At 35.7% G+C, this 22,830-nt stretch overlaps 1 protein-coding gene and 1 long non-coding RNA gene across 2 annotated transcripts in view; both read right to left on the bottom strand.

The window, feature by feature from the left end:
- si:ch211-154o6.3 overlaps positions 1-20,391 on the bottom strand; it is a 37,817-nt gene extending 17,426 nt beyond the window's left edge. Inside the window, exons 1-8 of the mRNA NM_001045031.1 lie at positions 20,080-20,391; positions 16,042-16,157; positions 15,560-15,711; positions 15,220-15,343; positions 12,100-12,221; positions 7,101-7,187; positions 1,366-1,455; positions 1,111-1,199 (exon numbers count right to left, since the gene is read on the bottom strand). Of these exons, the coding sequence (NP_001038496.1) occupies positions 1,111-1,199; positions 1,366-1,455; positions 7,101-7,187; positions 12,100-12,221; positions 15,220-15,343; positions 15,560-15,711; positions 16,042-16,157; positions 20,080-20,169 (870 nt within the window). The 5' untranslated portion in view covers positions 20,170-20,391. The remainder of the gene's footprint in view (positions 1-1,110; positions 1,200-1,365; positions 1,456-7,100; positions 7,188-12,099; positions 12,222-15,219; positions 15,344-15,559; positions 15,712-16,041; positions 16,158-20,079) is intronic.
- The window catches only part of LOC137487900 (uncharacterized), a 1,155,393-nt gene that overhangs the window by 466,058 nt on the left and 666,505 nt on the right, over positions 1-22,830 (bottom strand). The gene's annotated exons all lie outside the window — the stretch shown is intronic.

Below are 22,830 nucleotides of genomic sequence, written 5' to 3'. Positions count from 1 at the left end.
GGTCAGCTATTTTCAGTAGCTTGTGTAAAATATATAAATAAAAAACTTCTGCCTTAAAAAATTCAGTTGTCTTAAATTATAGATGTTCAATATTCAAGTTATGGATTTCAAATTCAAATGAAGAAATTCAAATTTAAATTAAGAAATTCAAATTCAAAATTATTTTAGTGGCATATAAAAATTCAGATTTATTAAATTACAGTTAGTTAATATTTTAAATTAACACAATACAAATTTAGACTGTTTTGGAATATTATTAGCTCCATAAATAAAAGGACAACATTTTTGATATAACGTCAACAATCTCGTTTTATTGAAAATATTGTGAGAAAATCTAATTGCAAAATCAAATTGTGAATGGATTATTACATCCCTATCCATTACAGCTAGCCAAGTTACAATCATAAAAACACACTCAGCAAAATAATAATTACTGTTGCCAGAACAAAATAATTAAAAATATAGAACATCATCTGACGCACCCCTAAGTACCACGATTAAATAGTTTCAAAATTTCCAAATCAAAATTCATTCTTTTCGGCTTAGTCCCTTTATTAATCAGAGGTCACCACAGCAGAATGGACCGCCAACTTATCCAGCATATGTTTTACACAGTGGATACCCTTCCAGCTGCAACTCATCACTGAGAAACAAAATAAAATTAATTTAGTTTATAATTATTATTACTATTATTATTATTATTATATTATTACTTCCCTTAAACAAATATTCCTAAAAAAAGTATCATAGCACAAATGATTTGAAAATCAGTAATAAACATTAGTCAAAGCATTAACGAGCATGAACTAGCCTTTACATGTCTTCTTTGTATTAATTATTCACTCAGTAAAAGCAGACACCAACTGCATAAGAAAGATGCTTGGCATTTAGCAGCTTGTACATCCCACTGAACTTTTGACTGTGTTTAAAGATCGCCCGAGAAGGAAGAACGTCCCCGAGGGATTTCCTCTACAAGCAAAGCCGCGGCTCTGAGCGGAGGCACAATCATTTCTTTTTTCCATTTATTTTTTAAAACATGTGCTGCTCTAAAGGGCAGACCGAGAAAGTTCTAGATGCCGGAGCAGTTCTGTTGCCATGGCGCTCGCCCACCTGTAGTGTGGTGACTGCGTCCAGGTGTGCGTTCACTGACAGCCAGTTCTCCAGCGAGCTCCAGCTCCACACCTGCAGCTTCCCAGCATCTAGAGCAAGATCAATAACACTGAGGCTCACAGATGCACCTGATATGAGGAGACTGACGCAAGGCATGGTCAACTCGCCCTCACACACACACACACACACACACACACACACACACACACACACACACACACACACACACACACACACACACACACAGATACCAACCTGAGCCAGTCACAATGAAGCCCTCTCCTTCGGGAATGAAGCACAGGCTTGTGACGGCATTGAAAGTATAGATGGATTTAACACACTGTCCTGTAAGAACAACAAAAGCCACATGATGCAAATCCAAATTAACACTTTGGGCTCTATTTTAAACATCTAGGCACAAAGTTTAAAGTGCATGGCGCAAAAGCATTAAGGGTGTGTCCGTATCCACTTTTGCCATTTTAGGGACGGAAAATTTTGATTTGCTCCCTGGCGCATGGTGTAACAAAGCTGAAAAACAGCCATCTAATTATTTATTATACCTTTGAAAATATTGGAATTTTCAGCTCTGAGCACACTGTAGCTGTTTCTGTTGCCTGTTTCTTTAATACTAGTTCTCCTTGCCCACTGTTTTGCCTCAATCTCTGCCTTGGCTAAGTCAGATAAACAGCTGTTGTGACTTAAACTGATATATAACAAGAGAGATTAATTAATGCTCCATTTATTGTTTCATTGTCATAACGTGAATTTATTTACCTTGGCATTTATATATGCTGTTTTGCTTTAAGAACAGTTTTCCTATGATGCTTAGCGCTACTGAAAGCTTGCCTGTAACTATTGGCAACTGACTGAGTGTGTGTGTGTGTGTGTGTGTTCAAAAGTTCGCTACAGTTTCAGTATACAGCTAACTTCAGTAAACAGTTCATTTTCGTTTTAAACAAAGTTTCCAGCCATCATTATTGCTGCTAAAAGGAAAAGACAGATAAACAGCACAGTGACAGACATGAAGGAAGCAAATCTCACGTAACGTTTGTGAGAAATACTACAGTAAGAACTTTACCACTGATTATTTGATGTATTTGTGGAGTTAATTCAAGCCTTTCTGCAATGATGAGTCACACATAATGTCATTACAAAGTTTACAAACACACACACACACACACACACACACAGCGTGCGCATTTAACTTTGCACCGCTTTTGCACGGCAAATGTGACAGGTGTCACATACTATCCACTGCTGTATGGATATCTGTTATGTGAAAGTACAAAATTAACTTGATTTAATGCACACAAACCGGGTTTGAAGAGTCTTCTTTTGTAAAATCGATGTAATTCTTTACAAACATGCACTGTTTTAATCCCAGTTGCTTAGCAACTATCCTGTCTTGTTGATATGATTATACACGTTACTACGGAGACATATTAATACGTGGCTGTCAATCAATTCGGTGGGTGGGGAAACCGCAGTCCTACTTCATGTTGTGGTGCGCCTCAAAATGGGAGGGATTTGGATCCTATTTTAACTTTAAAAAAAAAAGAGACTTACTGTGTTTTTATCACTCCAGTATGACTGTGGGCACACTAGACCTACACACAGTTCTGTCCAAACAGTTTACAAAAGATGAGTTTCATCAAAGGTGCCCTTAAAAAACTAAATTAATTTTGATGTGCATGGTTTAATTATTTTAATAAATGTTTCTATTGTGATTTATGGAACTTTAAAAAGTTGCATATAAGTTTCAATAAGTTTTTAAGCACATTTTACAAATTTGTGCACATCTTATTTCAATTAAAGTTTAAAATAAAATGAAAGTAACTTTTTTTTGTATCAGTATGTAAGGCTAGTGTGCAACAAAACAGAGAAAAAGTTTACATTTAGAAAACATAAATCTCCAAAGCTTGCAGTTTGCCACTTCCACCTTAATGGTTCAACAATTTTTTTTGACATCACCTTATATTTCTGTTATTCATCAAATCTTTTAACCAATCAAATGCTTTTTAAAATCTGACATGCTCCGCCCCCTTTAAAATGCTTCTCCTTTGCTTTTGTTGCTCTTGAGCTCAACCACTCTCACTGGCAGAGTTATGATAAAAAAAAAAACTAAACGCTATTGGCTGTTTTTTAAAAGGAAGAAGCTACTCCATGTCCTGCCTTGTCTTTGGTTGAAATTACATCACACATTAAACAAAATTGCAAGAATTATGCAAAAAAGTTTAAACTGACATAAAAATAGGTGGACCAAAACACAGCTTATGACTACCAGTTTTCAGCATTCTTTGAAATATCACCTTTTTGTGCTCTACAGAAAAAAGCTGCAATGCTTGGAACCACTTTCATTTTTGAACAATCGCTTTAATTCACCCTTATCGGCAGGGGATGAAAAGAGCTGTGGTGTCCAAAAAAGAGTGAGTACCCTCTCCAGTTACATAATGATCTGATTCCTGAGATTCAGCTAATGGATGTTCTGAACACATGGCAACTATTACATCAGCAAATGTATTGTACAATCAGTATCATTTATTTTAGCAAATCTTAAACCAGGTTTGACAATTCATCGTGTACTACTGAATGTTAACGTCAATCTTATTCCTCATAGTCACAAAATGTTAAATTGGAAATGATTTGGAAGGAGATTAAGGAAATGTGAATCAAAAACGTTCAGCCTGGTGAAATAACAGAGGGAATTCCTTTATTTAATAATTTTTGCAACAAAGCATTCATAATTACAACACGTAGTGGATTAATTATGCCTGTTTTATTTGCTGATGTGCAAGATATGCTTTTCCTCAACTAATTAGTCGTTTTACAATAAATAACACTCTGCATTCTTTTAAATAGTTTTATGAAAATAAAATACTCATCTTAACATTTGAATATGCTGAATATGTCAAATATTTAGATACGACCACACAGTTTGTAGCTATATGTAATATTAAAGGTGTGTAAACTGTGTGTAGGTATAGTGTGTCTACTGTCATGTTGGAGTGATATAAAAACAAGTCTCTTTTTTTATTTCCTGACAGTAAAACAGGATCCAAATCCCATCAATTTTGAGGCCCACTGCAATGTGACGTAGGAGTGGGGTTTCTCCCCACCACCAAATTGATTGACAGCTGCATATTAACATGTTTTCTTTGGTAATACATATAAACATATCCAAAGAACATGATTTGCAAAAAAAAAAAAAAAAAAAGGGTGTTAAAAGATTTGTTCCAACTCTCTGTAAACAGCTGCACCTCAAGAATGAGTTTTAAAACACTGCATATTTTTGACTAATGAGCTGGATTTCTGTTTCAAACATGTCTGTCTCTGTCACTGACTGCTGTTTATCTGACATAATCCATGAGAAACTTGCTCATTTGCATTTAAAGGCACAGGCTACAACAACAGCTACTCTTTGCTCTGAGCCCAAAATGGGCAAATTCTACATTATTTAATAAATAATCTGATGGGAATTTTTAGCTGAAACGACATCAAAGCTCAAAGACATCTTGTAAAATAGGTCAAATTGGAGCCCTTAAACATTTTTCATACTGAAAAATTCATAGTCACTAGTCAGTGAGATTGTAGTTGTAGAAATGTATGTTTGAGAAAATTAAATGTTACATGTATTCTGTAAACTACTGATGACATTGCTTCTGAATTGAAAAAAAAAAGGAATTTAGAAGGTTTTTGTTGGGCAAAATAACAAAGGCGTCATGCTTTCAGATATCTTTTTAAAAAATTTATACAATACAATGCAATTGTTTTAACTTTGTAAAAGTAAGAAATCAGTATTGGTTGAAATAAACCTGAATTCCACAAGAAATGAAAACATTTACTACTCTAAATGACAATATTTGTATTGTAAATTTGAAATAACATTCATCCGACCTTTTATAAAATAAATAATTCAAATAAACAATTTTAATTAAACAAATGTTTTAATTTAACATAAATCAAAACTAATAAATGAAAAAACAAAAAGTAATACACACATATATACATATATATGAGCAATATCACACGAGTAGCAGTGCGATGTGGCTGTTAATCGCAACAGGAACAGGCATGCTTTAAGGCCCGTGCACACCGAAACGTTTTTTGCTCGCGTTTTCCGTCAACGTTTAACGCCTCGTGACTAAATAAAGGGCGTCAATGTGATTGTGCACACCAACACGCAAAACGCTAGGCGCAAAGCATCATTTAAAAAAAAAAAACGCCTCATGCTCGTTTTTTTGTTTTGACGTGCGGCGTCAAAACCTTCTCCTCCAATCATATCAGCACTTTTGTTCATGTGCACGGAGCTGCTGAAGTTACCGTAAACAGCACTCGGAGGCGCTCAAGCGTAAAACTGTCAATGCGAGCGCACATTGAAGAAGATGCCCAGAGGCGATATGAACGTGGAGCTGCTTATTGCTCTGTGAACAATAATCATTTCTTCATCACTAGAGCAGGAGCTGCTGCTTGAACCATCCATGCTTGTTCGAGTCACCAGTAAATTTAGCAACAAGTGTGTAAACTTCCGCTCCTCCACTTCTTCTGTGTTATAAGCGGGTGTCAGAAGCTTATAGTTGTGCAGCACCATCTAACGTCAAAAGAGTGATTTGGCATACTCTTCTGCTTGACGCCAGTGAAATGCGCTTGGGTTTAAACACTGAAAAACGTCTCGAAAAACGCTGCCAATAAACACAAACTGAAAACGTCCCGGTGTGTAGGAGCCTATAGAGTCCCGCTAGTAATGATATACAGCCACATCGCTACTCATGTGATATTGCTCATACATTGCGGCATAATCGTGTATGTAAAAATGAAAATCAAATAAAGACTCTTTAAATCCTTTTGTAAGGGGAACTACTTTCTTCCACCATCATTCATTCACATCTGAAGCTGATGTCAGAACAGCAGGAATCGTTGCTCATTTACACACGTCACTGTAGAGCTAGTATTTGAAAGATTCTCTAGCGTAATATCTAAAGTGACTACAAAACAGATGATTTTGCTGACATTTTAGGATTATAAGGCTGAACGGCATGAAATGGCATCAGTTTACAGAGATATCCCAGTATTTCTGTTGCAATCGGGAAATCATAATAATTAACCACAAAAAAGCAACGTAATCACTACCAGAATACTGTTGTGTTTGTGATAAGGACAAAAACACATGCGAGCATTTCTTCTTTCTTTCTGTTTACTGAACTAGTCAGCAGTAGCGAAAACAGGAGACGCATTAAAAAACAGATCTCCACTTTTAAGACTTTAAGATGCGTCCCATCTCACACAATTACTATGGTATAAATACAGCATTACAAAATACAAAAGAGAGATATTAACTTAGAAAGTCACTGACCTGCTTTATAATGATTTGATCAGCTGTAGTTTCGAATTACACTGTATTTTTCCTAATCTAAGGGCTTATTATGTGGTCTCTGTTGTCATCTTGTGTGCCTCTTTGGTCTGCTCAATGGCAGGTTAATGGCCGCCGACGTGCTGTCTCTCAGAAATTATAAATATTTAAAATAGAAACTATCCTTATAAATAAACTGCATAGTTGCAATCTAAACAACTACATTCCCGACTAAAAGAAGTACATAAAAGTACATAATGTTGTTCAACAGCTGCAATATTTATCTAATTGTAGAGTGTCCTCTGCTTGTCCTGTGTTGTTAGTTTGTTAGGGCTTTTATTTTATCTTATGGTACATTTATTTGCTGTAGTTTTTCCTTTAGTTTTAGTTTTGTCAAATGACAAAAACGCCCTTGGCAACTTCATAAAATACATTTTATGAATGACACTTTTTCCCAGATAATTAATTTTATCACAGTGACATGGTTTTACATTTATGGTTTATCACGGTTATCTTTCTTGGAACATAAAGTACATTCTCAACTTAAATCTGAAGCCTCATAACCTCCATTTCCAAAATATGATGACAGATCAGTGTCATTAAAAATAGCACATTTGTAATGTTTGCTGAGGGAATCACTCACCCGAGCTCAAAGCCCAAATTTTCACACAGCAGTCTGTCGAACCACTTAGGACAAATCTTTCCTTGTCAGCCAAGTCGAATGCACGTGCTGCGTAAAAAAAGCAGATCAAGAAACTGTGAGAGCAGACAATGAGCAGAAAAAAAGTGTGACCGCAGGACACGAGCAAAGGGAGAACTAAGGACAAAGGATGTGAAGAACAAATGCACTGTCAAAACAGCAAGACAGGGAGTGATGGAGAGCAAAAGGGACAGATGGGAAGGAGGACATGAGTAGCTGCAACAAAAGAGATGGGAGAAAGGAGAGAGAGAGGGCATAAAAGATGAATGAACAATTGTGCTTGATGCATCTGTATCAAGCGGCTGGACTCATCAACAGGATCAATTATTCTTCACTTTCACGCTTTGAGAGAGTGCGACTTAAAGCTGCATGATTCTGGATCAACTGAGAATCATGATTTTCATTTTTTTTTCTGAAAATAGAGATAACAATTCTCTCACAAAATAACTAGCAATGTACTAAAACAATTTTCGATATATATGTAATCAAATTAGAATTAAAGGTGCAGTATGTAAGTCTGACACCCAGTGGTCGACTTAGGTATTGCACTTCTGGTTCAAAACACACGCAAGTGCAGGTTGGCAGATTGACAACACCAACATGAGTGTGACTGGCTATCGAGCCTAAAGGCTGATTTAAACCATGTTCTAAATAAAGCAACACCACAGTATAGACGGAATATTTTCCACACTAAAAAGGGGTTTTTGCCTAATTAACACATGAAATTTATATTTTAGAAAACAATGACAATGATCACCTCAGGTACACCTCATGTGCTTTATTCAGTATAAAATGCTAACAATGTGAGTTTAAATGCCATTTCACATGGCATTTATTGCCATACTATTAAAAGCAACAGCAGATCTTGAAAATAAAATAAATCGTTTGAAATAGAACTTTAGATCTGTGACTCAAAACCAACACTTATCAGTAATTCAGCATCTACATTTAATAATGTTAGAGCTTTAATATGTGTTAATTAGATTGTAAACCTTGCCATTTCATTGGAGTGCATTAAGTGCACATATATTCTGTGCTTCTAAATGACTATATTTAAATTTCTGTTATGTGCAAACAGCCAAATTGCTTATCACTGCAAATCTCATCACATAGCGTGTTGTTAGGACACATGGTTACAATGTAATCTGCTCACCAAATGTTTATGTTCATAATATTTATTTTATTTGCTAATTAATAACCACCTCATGTGGAACTCTGAATCTGTGTCTCATTTCGGAGTCTGCTACTATCCACCGCAGGTCACATTTTATTCACGGGCTCATACTTCAAGAACTTTTCTGACTGAATGATTAAAATATGCTATTATCCACAAAGGTAACCCGGGCTGCTGAAATATAATTGGCTAAACTGGCATTGGGCAGGTTAAAATAACCAAAACAAAGGCAGTTTGTTCCGGCATGCAATTCACACATTCAAAGCAGAATATCTGACTTCAGCATTGCTTTTCAAAAAACAAGAACGTTCACTTGGCACGTTTCTTAAATATCTGCAAACATATTATGCTATTTTTATGCTTTTAGAAGAGTCAAAAACTTACAGAGCCTTTGGGCCCTATCATACACCCCGCGCAGAGTGGCGCAAGGCGCGGCACAATAGTCTTTTGGTAGTTTCAGCTACGCTGTTTAAATAGCAAATGCATTAGCGCTCATTTGTGCACCCATATGCATTCTGGTCTAAAAAGGAAGGTGTTCTGAGGCGGACCGCTGGCGCGTCGCTTTTTTGAGAAACTATAAAAGATTTTTCATTAGACCAAAACTAACCCGGTCTAAACTCCGGCGCAGAGTTGCGCCTCGCTTACGCACTGCTTAATACGCACAAGAGAGCAATAGGCAAATATCTTTACATATGAAAAAATGTAAATATTAAGGATATATATATATATAGGATATAATAAGAATAGATATAGAATATAAATAAAAAAATAATACAAAACATATTATTTTCTAGCCTACATAAATAAGAAAAATCACTGCTTTAATGTCTTCTTCATCTCGGGTGCTTTTTCAGTTCATTCATAACAATTTGCTTTTGTATAATGTTATTATTATTATTAGCAGTATTATTTATTATATCCATATTTATATTTGTTTTATCAAAAACCAGCTTAGATTTGCCCACCTGTCAGGTTTTAGACCATATGGGGCACAGCATGTGTTTTAGGATATAACTCAGGTTTTTAAGCACATTTTGCTATTATTTTTAATTTATTTGTTTGCTGGAAATTAGAACTGAATTTAGAAATAGTTTTGAAGCGAATATTTGCGCTTAACAAACAAAAGTATTTATTTTTAGACTAATTGATGTCTGTGCATAAAGGTTTCCCTATCCAAGAGCAAATGTGAAAGTGATCCATTATCTCTTATTCTCACGCAGTAGATGCTCTGTTTAACAGTTTTCTGTTAAAAAACTGTTAACTGTTTGCTTGTGAAATGCTCATTTTTTTCACTTAGACTTACTTTGCGTCCTGTAAATAGCGAATGCGCTCTTGGCGCAACGCAGCTGACACTTAAAGGGAATGTGAGATAAGACTCTAATTGGTTTATTCTCAAAACACACCTATAACTCATTAAGAAAATAAACTCAACCCTTTCAGACCATGCGCCGCGGCGCAAGGCAGATTTCCCGTCCTTAAATTAGCAAAAACGTGTCCTGACACGCACTGAAAGCGTTTGCATTTTGCGCTTTGCACATGGACCGTCAAAATACAGCCCTTTAACTTAATTCAATCTTATTTTGAATTAAACCAATAAATAATTTTATTCTGAAATTTTTAACGAGCGTGATAAACTGAAATAAAAAGCTTATTTTATAAGCATATAAATGTGCAGTATAAACAAACATCAGAAAAACACAAGTTCAGATTCAAAAGCACATGCGATACTGTTTAAATATAGCAGTTCAACAAATTAATATTCAAAAAATTAAGATAATGACAATATTAGAAACTTAGAGAGTTACATGTTGGATACTGTTATCCCACTAATGTAGTTTTTTCTGTTTTGCATAGAAAAAGTTCCAAACAAAGCCACCAAATAAAACATTTGTGCATCTGAGGGCAACAAATCTGTTTATGTATGACTCATTTGAGTCAATGATTCAATGATCCATTCATAAAAACAATCGCTTGCTTCCTTTCTAATTGAATCAGCTGTTCTGAATGAATTGTTTGAATGAAAGATTTAATAAATTATTCAGGAACATGCGCTTTGTGCCACAACATCCCCATGGTTTTAGTGTCCTATTTACCAATTACAGGACTGAACTAGACTAGTGATGTGCGGATCAATACTAAAATATTGATATCTGCGATATCAGCTTTGTATGTTCTAGAATCGATTATCTTATCAAAATATCGATATTTCAGTAATTTGGAGCAAATATGTAGTTCAATGGAAATAGGAATACAGCAGAAAGTACCCACAATTACCCTAGTTTATGTGAGTAATGCCATCTTAGTCGGAACTACTTGTTCTTCCGCCTGCCAAGTCATGTGCGTAATACGGCACTGTACAACTGCAGAGCACGCTAGCTAGCCACTCAGCCTGCTGGCCTGGCACATGTTGTTCAGACATGCTGTCAGTGTATATGGGTGACCGCAAGCAAAGTTTTGTGTGGAGCTACTTAACTTCCATAAACTCAAATGATGCAGTTTGTGATGGGTAACAAAACAGTGAGGTACTGTGGTAATAATATAAACCTAATCAAACATCTACATATAAATCACAAAACAGAATATGACTACGTCATGACTAGGTGGTCAGAAGAGGGGGAAAGGAGAGGCACAGATGCTGCTAGGGGGCGAGACAGAAGTCACTTTCAAAATCATTAGGTGCAGTAGGCATGCACTATCCAGGTACAGAGGGAGAAATGTGACAATGTGGCTGTATTTTGGGGGCTTGGGTTTTTGTGACAATGATAAAAACAAAAGAAAAACGTTAAAATCTTCAAGAGGACTGGATTAACATGTCACTAAACTAAAAGGTGTAATGTTTATTGTTTTATGTTAAGATGTTCAGGCAGGCGTTTTAAGATATACATGCTCAGATGCTGTCAATAAATATGTAAGTTGGCTCTTGTCTGTATGATAATTCTTTATCAATAAACAATAAACAAGAATAACCCTTAATTCAGTATAAAGTGACACTTTTTTAGTACACTACTTGTTACTTTAATTTCCCAAACAGTCAATTTTGGCCAAAGTTTCGGTATCGAATCGACCTTTATTTTACTTGGTATCGGATCAGATAGGAAATAAGTGTTATCGCACATCACTAAACAATCCAAGGTACAATTAAAAAACTTGTTTCAGTTTTCACTGAAACAACAAAACAATGCGTTTAACTATCCATCACAAATGTGACCAATAATAATTGTACACGTCTTACATCTAGATGTTCAACCAGGAAGTATGTACAATAAGCTGATGTGGTCATGTTACATAAAGCACATTCAGTCTATTTTTTACATTTAAGAGCTGAATTTCTTGCCCAAAGCCAACAAAATTTAGAGCTTCTAAAAATGAGAAAAATGACAGTCACAAAGTGAGAGCAGTGGGATTAAACTGGTTAATGATTCAGTAACTCACTCATAAAGACTTCATGTTTCACTACTAGATGAATAAGCATTTTTGAAGAATCTCTTAGAGGAATAATTCAATAATTGCATGCATGTGTTTGATTGGATGTGTGTGTATGCGTGTGAACTGTATGTGTGTCTGCGAGTGCGTGTGTGCATGCATGTCCGAGTCCATCTTTTTGCGCACTAATGTGTTTGAGTGAGTATGTTTGTGTGTATGTGAGTGCATATGTGTGTGTGTTCTGTATGTGAGTGCATGTGTGTTTGTGTCTGAATGTAAGTTTATATATGTGTATAAATGTGAGTTTGTACATGTATGTGCTTGTGTATGCGTGTGTATCTATACCTAGTCTCCTGCAGGACTCTGGAGGTGGTGCACACAGACAGGTGACTCCACCGCTGTGACCTCCCAAATTGCGCTGCTCTGTTGCCGTGGGAACATGCCACACTTTAACCGTTGTGTCTCGACTTAAATTGGTGGAAACAGTAGGAGAAAAGCAAAGCGAGAAGCAGAGAGTGATGTTAACAGTTTGCCAGCAATTAATATAACAGTAAGTTAAGACCCGTTTACATCAAGAATGAAAACTGTAAAAGTAACTTTAAGAAAACATTCTGTTTAGTCAAAAAGCATTCTGCAGTTTTGCCATCTGCTGCCTTAAATACTTTTAATTAAATACTGTTAATTCTGACTGACAGTTGATGTTTTTAATATTCATCCGCTAAAAATAAAAAAAACTGAATCCGTTTCTGTAAATGATTTCAGATTTATTGACCTTCTGTGTTAATATGCTAATATGGACTTCAAAAATTTCAAAAATTCAAACATTTTTATGATTAACAATGTTGAAAATCAATGTTGTTTAAAATATAAATGTGTAAAAATCAATTTACATAATTTATAAGTGTTCATGATCACCTTTGATTCAGTTGAATTGCTAAATAAAAGCTCACATTTCTACCTTAAAATAAAAAAATGGTAACATTTTATAATAACTACACACAATAAATCATTTATTAAGTTTTTGCATCTAGTCAATTCATTATTTGTAAAGCATTAACTCTACATTAATAAACAATAGTAAGCAGTTTATAACTGCAGCTACAAATGCTCTATTCATGACTTATAACATTTATAATGTGCTTAATAATTGTACTTTCATTTTTTTGTGACTGGTTGATATTTCATTACTAAATTAAGTATTGCATTGTTCACAATCTATTTGTATTTAAGAGTAGTTGGAAGTTTTTAGGATCATTCAGAATGAGTTAGTAAATGATTAATAAGCTATTAAAATCAACGTTTATATATCTTATTATTCAGGCATATAGTAATGGTTAATATGTAATGAATGTAATAAATGAACAATAATCTTTGCAATCTTATCTTAAAAGTAAATTAACTATAAACTTGAAACTGTACTGTACTTATACTTATACTTAACTGTACTTATACTGTGGTGTCAAAATATGACATAAAATTGGATAAAACAACAATATATGAATTCTTTATATAATAATAACAACATAATATAATTAAATATAATAGGATGAAACTATTAAACTGCACAGTAATTTTATTTAAGATAAGGTTGCAAAGATTTATTTTTTTACTTGAGACAGTTTCATTTGTGTCTCTTCAAATGAATAGGAATAAATATTGTCGTTTATATTCTTTTTTCCTGTTTAGAATATAACTGAGCCTTTAATTGTCCTTTATAAGGGATTTATAAAACAAACTGTAAACAGTCCTTACTTTAGATTAGGTCACAAAACTGGATGAAGTTGAGTTATTAAGGCATTTAATAACATACAAATTACTATTAGTATAGGCCTGAATAATAAGAATTATAAATACTGCAATACTTAATTTAGTAATGAAACATAAATCATTAACAAATTATGAAAGTACAATTATTAGCCACATTATAAATGTGGTTTTCAAGTCAAGAATTTGTAGCTGCAGTTATAAACTGTTTACTAATGTTTATTAACAGATAATGAATTCACTATTTACTAATGCTTAATACATGATTCATAGTGTATAGTTATTATAAAGTGTTACCAAACGTTCTCAATTATAAAGATGCACAACCTTATTTTGAAGTATATAACTAATTAGTATCATATAAAATATGTTTTAATGGTGTGGACTACAGTTCTTTTAAATGCAAAATAACCCTATCACTTTATCAATAGTTGTTATTACAATTATTAAAATGATTCTAATATACCTATCTGGTTCTCGGGAATGAAAATCAATTATTAAATACTTAGAGAAAGGTGGTGCTACTGTAATACGTTTTTGGCACTATTTTGTGATGAGCAGGAATTCAATATCAACTAAACTTCAACAAAATTTGCTATGAAATTTGAAACTCTTCACTGTTTTATTTACTTCATAAATAAAATAATAATTATAAAATATTCATGTTACCCCAGTTGGTAGTTCATTTAAATTCAAAACTAAGTTAAATATATTTATAAAAATATTTTAACATTTAAAAGGCACCTATGATGAAAATCATCTTTTGGAAGCTGTTAGGACCGAACTGTGAGTGTGCAAGTATAGAGTGACCAAAATCCTATTTTTTATTTCCTGATGTAAAAATAGGATCCAAATCCCTCCCATTTCGAGGCCCACCACAACATGACATAGGAGTGCGATTTCCAAGCCCACCGAATTGATTGACAGCTGCATATCATGTATCTGTAGTAATGCATATAATCATATCAACAATACAGAATGTGCACAAACCAGCTGGTATAAAAAGATCTGTTCAGCTCTCTGTGATCATCAATCATCATTAAATGTGATCAAGAATAAGTTTTGCAAGTTTAAAATGTTCCTAAAACAGTCCATGTTTGTAATAAAGACAGTAAAACAGCTGTGATTCATCACCACAGCCACATAGTTCTCAATACAATTATATCTTTATGATGACGCTGTGTGTGACTTATCATTGCAGAAAGGCTTATATTAACTCCACACCAAGTATAACAAATAACCGTTGGGAAAGTTCTTACTTTAGTAAGGGAGATCTGCTTCATTCTTGTCTGTCACTGTGCTGTTTATCTATGTGAAGACTACGGCTGTGACAAGCACGTATTGGTATGGGTATTTTGAGCTGAAACTTTACAGACAGATTCTGGAGACACAAAAGACTTATCTTAAATCTTGAAAAAAAAAGGGTTTAATAGGTGCCCTTTAAATCAAAATATAAATTGCATTACTGATTCTGAAGATACACAACCCATTTTTTATGTTTATGATGACAGATCAGTATTATCATGCTAAGTATGCTTATTGTGATGCATGCATTTTAGAACTATTGCGTTTCTACATGAACGTGGAAGAATGTTTATTCTTTATTGGTATTTTTACTTTATTTTATTTATTTAATCATCCTGCTGTGAACGGGCCTTTCAAGTCATAAATAACAATATTTCCCTCATAAGTCTCCAGTACCTTCCGGAAATCACAAGATTGTCAACGGCAACTGCACAGGTGATGATGTCACTGTGGCCCTCCAGAGCTCTGAGACGAAACTTAGCCTTTTCCCAAGTTTGTTTGCGAGATCTGAATTCAGCATCTGCGACATATATAAACAAACAAACAGTTTCACATAAACTGAGGTCATCTTTTTTCCTCCTCTCTCTCTCCTGCAAATGCAGATAAACTAACCATCTGTTATATCGCTGCACAAGACAGCCATAAGGCAGAACTTCCTGTGAAAGACAAGCAGGCTTATAATCAACATCTGCGCGAGGAACTGTAATTGTGTGTGTGATTACTGTGCTAATTTGACCTTCTTGTTCTTCTTCAGTGAGGCTGACGGGGAGATTCGTTTCTCCTCTGCCATCTGTCTGGTTTCCATCGCTTGCTTCATTCTCACGTCTTTCCTCTCGTGCAATCTTTAGCGCAGGACGGTGGCCAACATGTTGCTCTGTGACCTCCTCGCTAGCGTGAAAAATAAACATCAACAAGCACAACCACTGTGAATTATTCTCACGCCTGTCCATAGGTGTTAAACAAAGCACTGTTGTCTTGTTATACATGTGTAGTAACAAGTATATTAATAAATAACAAAGCGCCAGACAGAAAGCTCGGGTGTGGGAGTTCAAGGGTAGACTTTTCTTAAAAGAAATATGATGAATCAATACTGCCTAGGCGCCAGAGAGCGGACGACTAGCCAAAGGCAGAGAGCTGGAGTTTAATCTCACGCACCAAGTCCGTCTCGCTCCCTCCCTCTCTCCCTCCCTCATTCCCTGCCTAGTCGCTCATTCTTACACTTGTCTTTTCATTTTATCCTCCTCTTTTCCCACAATCCCTTGAGTTTGCTGGGGGCCAGAAAGCTGCAGCAGAAGCTCAGCCAATCTGGATCGAAGCTCCGCCTTCTTTGAGACCTACCAAGAGTGAAAGATCAGAGATTTACAAATATAGGACGAAATCTGAATTATGAAAATATAAATACATGAATTATTCCTATAAATGTGTATTTTCATTCAGTAAAAGTTTCATGAGGAATTGGGACCTGTTTTATATTTAGTGGCCTCAAAGTGATAGTTTGCCTAAAATGAAAATGTGCGCACTATTTACTCACACTCAAGTGGTTTTAAACCTTTTTTAGTTTCTTTATTTTGCTGGACACAAAAGTAGATATTATGAAGACAGCTGAAAACCTGTAACTGCTGACTTCCTGCGGTAAAAACAGAATATGTAAGATGTGTAACACGGGTTACATAATAATATCACTTTTCTAAGTAAAGGCTGGTTTATACTTCTGTGTCGTGTGATCGCCGTGACCCACGGTGCCTGCCTTGCATGTTGCCATGCATTTATACTTCTGCTTGCTGTTTGTGTTGCTCTGTAATAACACTTTCCAAACACTAGCTGGCAGCAGGTTTTTATGTTCCAGTAGCTGCATCCCAAATCGCATACTTATGCACTATTCTACGCCATTTTGTAGTATAAATAGTGTAAGTAATGTGTGACTTATCATTGCAGAAAGGCTTAAATTACCCCCACACCAAGTATAACAAATAACCGTTGGGAAAGTTCTTACTTTAGTAAGGGAGATCTGCTTCATTCTTGTCTGTCACTGTGCTGTTTATCTACGTGAAGACTGTGGCTCGGACAGACACGTGGGAAAGGTAGGCGGGGAGAACTAGCTCATTCGCATAAAAGTCACAGGTAACAAAAACAGCTAAAATGTTATAACTGCCCACATTTCCCAGTTTTAAAAAGCTATAATAAATAAGCTGATGGTTATTTTGAGCTGAAACTTTACAGACAGATTCTGGAGACACAAAAGACTTATCTTAAATATTGAAAAAATAATGCAGAATTAAAATGTAAACTGCATTACTAATTCTGAAAACAAACAATCCATCTTTTAAGTTTATGATGACAGATTAGTATTATCATGCTAAGTATGCTTCACACTTTTCACACTGAACACTCTAAAAATAATAAGTGCACTTTAACTACCCGGATGATGCACTCTTTTAGCCGGTAAAATTAAGTGTGTAAAGATGGACACTTCACGCACTCAACGACCGCAAGTTTGCTTATGTAGTGGAAGGGGCGGAGCTATCGGGCGCACATGTTGGATAACTTTATTTATTTTGGATGGGGAAAGCAAAATTCTCCTACGAGTGTGATTATAGCGCCTCCCGATGGTGAATGCAGTTATACTAACTGCAGGTATTATTTGATAATTCGGTCGTTTATTTCACTGGTTTGGCAACCGTAAAAAGTCATTGGGGAAACGGTTTAAATTTCCGTTTAGTAAAAAATACATTAGTGTGCCTTTGGGACGACACTACATACATGTACTATCCTGTTAAGTGTATAAGTGCAGAAGTGCATAGTGCATGAGTGCATAGTGTATAGTGTGACATTTGGGACGCAGCTTCTGTGTCGAGTTTCTTCGATGGTGTTTTGTTCTTCTGAATGCTTCCTTAATGTACAAGTAGCTAAAACTCGTTCATTCAGAGGCGGGAACAGGTGGACGTGCAACAACTTTATAATCAAAAGGTTAAACACAAAACAAAAGTTTCCATCTGGAGCTCCTGTATGGGATTCCACACTTCATCAGCACCGGCCGCACTCGTCAATGCTACCTAGCAGACCAATCGCAGAGCTTGCGCTATGCATTGTTGCGATGTGTAGATACATTTCTTAGAGGTGCACATAAGCGACAGCCATGGCGAGGGGTATGCGACCGCGCAAAGCATAGGCCTGACCATATGCATGCGCTTGACGCAGAAGTATATCTCAGTCTTAACGAGTAATGCATTACTTTAAAAAAAAATTTGTGACAATATTTGAGTTACTATTTTAAAAATGTATTGCAAGTTACTTTTTTAGAGGCGCTCTGTTAAAGACTGTTTCCCGTATGAACTGAGCAGGAGTTTGGTTCGCTTTGCCGGCAATAGATCATGACTTGTTTCCAGTGTATGTTGGACTCTGGCAGGACTGCTCTTTGTCAACAATTCTGTTCATAATTTTTATGGACAGAATTTCTATGCGCAGCCTTTGGGTGGAGGAGGTCCAGTTTGGGGACCACAGGATTTCATCTTAGTTATTCACAGACAATGTGGTTCTGTTCAGCATGAACTGGCGCAGTTTGCTGCCGAGAGTGATGCGGCTAGAATGAGAATCAGCACCTTCAAGTCCGAGGCAATGGTGCTCCACTAGAAAAAGGTGGTTTGGCATATCCAGGTTGGAGGAATGTCCTTACCCCAGGTGGAGGAGTTCAAGTATCTTGGGGTTTTCTTCATGAGTGAGGGAAGGATTGAATGTGAGATTGACAGGCAGATTGGTGCAGCAGTAATGCAGTCGATGTACTGGTCCATTGTAATAAAGAAGGCGCTGAGCCAAAGGGCAAAGCTCCCGATTTACAGGTCAATCTAGGCTCCTACTCTTACTTATGTTCATGAGCTTTAAGTCATGACCGAAAGGACAAGATCTCGGATACAAGCAGCCAAAATGAGTTTCCTTCGCAGGGTGATAGGGCGCACTCTTATAGATAGGGTGAGGAGCTCGGAGTAAAGCCGCTGCTCCTCCACATAGAAACAAGTCAGCTGAGGTGCCTCGTGCATCTGTTACGGATGCCTCCTTGACGCCTACCTAGGTAGGTGTTCCAGGCATGTCCCACAGGGAGGAGGCCTAGGGGAAGACCCAGGACACACTGGAGGGACTATGTCTCTCAGCTGGCCTGGGAATGTCTCGGGATTCCCCTGTGGAGGAGCTGGAGGAAGTGTCTGGAAAAATAAAAGTCTAGGTTTCTCTCCTGAAAGTGCTGAATGAATGAATGAATGAATGAATGAATGCTTAACACTGAATGAGAAAATGTGTTCATTATTTTGAACACGTGGAAGAAAAGGAAAAGGGGATTGTCTCAATGCAGAGTGATTTTAATTAATTATAGAAAACACAGTGCTTTAAACTTTCAATAATCTGTATATACGACATGTATAGCTCTGGGGTCAGAAAGTTCTCAGAAGCCAACATTATCCTACATTATTATTTTTGTATGCGTTTCTGAAAGGTAAATGAAGGTGTAGGTTATACATTGCATTGTCAAATGCAGAGCTCCTCTTTGAAAAAGAAGAAATCCTGCAAAAAGATCAAAGCAGGTATGAAAAAGTAACCCAAAAGTAACTCAAAAGTAACGTAAAGCATTACTTACCATAAAAAGTAACTAAACAATACTAGTTACATTTTATGAGTGTAACTTAATATTGTAATGTATTACTTTCAAAAGTAACTTTCCTCATCACTTGATGTCTGTGGCTAGTGGCTATGGGTTTCCAGCTTTCTTCAAAATATTAACTGTTGTGTTCAACAGAATAAAGAAAGTCAAACAGGTTTGTAACAAGTGAAGTGTGAGAAAATGATAACAGAATCTTTCGTTTTGGTTGAACTTACATCAAAAATAAGTGCTATTTAATTCATGTTTCATTGCAAAACACATGAATAAGTGGGATATCTGTAAGGTTGTGGACAGTTTTTGGTGGTATGAGTAATCTTTATGGTGTAAGTGATTGGCCAACAGTGTTAATGCAATTAGAGAAATCAATTACATGTTAACATACAAGCATATTTACATAAAAGTATGTACACAGTAAGTGAATTAACGTTAATTAAAAAGTAAGTACATTAAAATTAAGGTTAATTTGTATTAAGTAGGAGAAAACTAGGATATATGAAGCTCTCATCTGAAGTGAATATGTGAGATTGACCATTTCTGCACTGTATTGATTGCAGCAGGAACACAAATATTTCATGTTAGCGAAGAGGAATAGCATGATAAATATGTACCTTTATTTTTTCCTCTGGAGTGAGGGAGATTTTTATCTCCAAGTTCTCAATTTGCCTTAACTTCTTCTGGAGTTTCCTGACCTCCCCCATCTGAATGAAGTGTAAACACAAACCCAGAGCCGATGGGATTCAAACTGCAGGGGTTCTTCGAATAGCACTGGCTATTTGTTAAAGCTGCGATCATTTATCGATGTTTTGATATGAGTTTAATCCACGGTGGAAAGTATGGATAAGGGTTTGTTGTTGTTTTACTACAGACTACACTCGCGGATACAGTATGCAGACGTGTAACACACACAGACCTCATCAGCCGGAAATCAGTTGCGACTGACGGACCTCATCTAAAGGAAACACTTCTGAATCTCTCTGGCGACATCGCGTGGATACAGCGAATTATTACTTGTCAATAATTTATTTCCTATTTATCATTACATGCTGCTAATGTGGCTTGTCGTTATTTATAAAAATTACATTTATTATCTCTGACACGTAGAACGTAATGACACGTTCTGCTTTACAAAAGTCTCTAAATGCATCTGAATGTGGTTTGATTGGGTAATCTTTTTATTGAACTTCAGAAATCTAAAAACACAGTCAGTTCTTACAGAAACTAACTGAAAAAAGCATACAGAAAAACAACAGTACTAGTCATGGCACATGCAATAACCCCAGAGTGACTTAATTAATAAAAAATAAACAAAAAATGTCAAAGGGAATATTGCCTTTATTTATATTTGTGTGTATATTTCAATTTTCTTAAACATTTTTGTTAATTGCACACAATCAAGCTGAATATGTTGCTGTGAAAATACTAAAAACAAACATATACAGTGTCTTTAAACTTCTCCAAAGTCTTCAAAATTGAAAGGAACTTGTTTTCTGTCCATAGCTTGGCGGCAGCTTGGTCAGCTTTTTTAATTAACACAAATATGTCATTAACAATTGTAAAGTTATTATCTTTTCGTGGTTATTTTAAGGTTGTAACTCTTAAAAAATTCCTTTCAAAAAGTCCTTTATAAAGTTACTAAATAACAGATGTACCCATGCCAAAGGCAAACAGCGTTGATTGAAACATTCTTCTCTTTTGTGAAACCTTCTCATATAGTGTGTAGAGCACAGGCGTCAAACGCAGCTCCTGGAGGACCGCAGCTCTGCACAGTTTAGTTCCAACACTTATTAAACACACCTGATCAAATTGAGTGCTTTAGGCTTCTTTGATACCTACAGATAGGTATGTTTGAAGCAGGGCTGGAACTACCACCCCTGGGGCCTGTTTCATTAAGGAGGTTCAACCAAGTCAGAGTTTAAACTTGAACTCTGAGTTGATTTACCGAGAGATTAAAAAAAGAGTTTTCGGTTTCAGGATAGTGAATCTGAGTTGGGTCAATCAACTTTGAGTAGACCAAAGAGTTAAGTGCACACACTGTGACTATAAAATGGCATTATCAATAGATTCTAGATATTATGAGTGATGGCAACATCCTAAAAAAAGAGATCAGCATTTCTTTCTCCAGCTGAACTTGATCTGCTCATGCCAAGTTATAGCAAATATGACCATATATTTTAAAAAGCAACATCACTGCATCAGTGAAACAGAGACAGTTAGCGTGGGAAAACAGCTCAAGTCAATGTGTAATTTTACATTTAAAGTATAAAAGTATTTAAGTATAATAAAATAGGTAATGTTATGTGTGACGTTTATAAAATTTTACACGCGTTCCCACTTTTATATACGTTGATCAGTTTTAATAGATGTAAAAGTGCACTTGTGTTTCTGCCTTTTTTATTTATCAAGTGATAGAGGTTGACAAGCCATTCTTGTACATGACTTTGTTCTTTGTGTGACATAGTTGTAGGCAATAGCTATATTTCCTTTAAAATATATTAATTAAATTAATGTGCAAAACTACAATAACGCATAAAAGATGTGCAAATAAAGCAGCGTTTACATCCAACAAGTCAAAGAGAATAAAATCGTCACTTCCTGATGAACTGGTGCCAAATATCAACTGTAAAAACTGCGATAGTAGAAGCTGCAGCAAAAAAAAAATAGAGGCATTTGAAGCCATGAGACGGGGAGAACAGACACTCTTGACATGCTCCAGATGCTCTGGAGGTCATTAATAACATAATAACACTAGAAATGGTTAAGGCATTTTAGAAGGACCAAAACAGCGTTTCAGATGTGTTACAGTGTGCTCAGCCTGCTGGTTTGTCCATTCACACACATTTTCATCATCATATGATCTCTTATAACATTATTTTTTAATGCACATGCTGTAATTTGTTTAGTAAAAGCGTTTCCATCGTAGTTTAGGCGCATCTTTCTTATAGAATAAAAGTTTATCCTTCTCGTTTATCCGCATGTTTTTTATGCGTATTTTCAAAAGTTATGTGCATCATGGCGTTTCCATCAGGAAACATAAGGCTAAGGCGAGAAATACCACTTCGTCTTTAAAAAAGGTGAGGAGACAACAGAAACTCAAGTAATATATTACAGTAACTGACTCTGAGTTACCTCTCGTTCAGAAACAGGCTTGACTTACCCAGAGTTTTTCTCTTTTTAAGGTTAAAATACTCTGAGTTTTCACTTAACCTCCTTTCTGAAACAGGCCCCTGGTGTAGACCATTTGTTTCAGGACCCTCCTTTATATTGTAAAATTAATGCTTTATTCAAAATAATTATGTTGGGTTCTAATAAACATTATTTGGGTATTTTATATTGGATTATTTTATATTATATTTGTCAAA

This window comes from Danio rerio, chromosome 16 (genome assembly GCF_049306965.1).
Source record: "Danio rerio strain Tuebingen ecotype United States chromosome 16, GRCz12tu, whole genome shotgun sequence".
Classification (NCBI taxonomy): domain Eukaryota; kingdom Metazoa; phylum Chordata; class Actinopteri; order Cypriniformes; family Danionidae; genus Danio; species Danio rerio.
The sequence above is the reverse complement of the archived record's forward strand: the minus strand, read 5'-3'. Positions and strand labels throughout refer to the sequence as shown.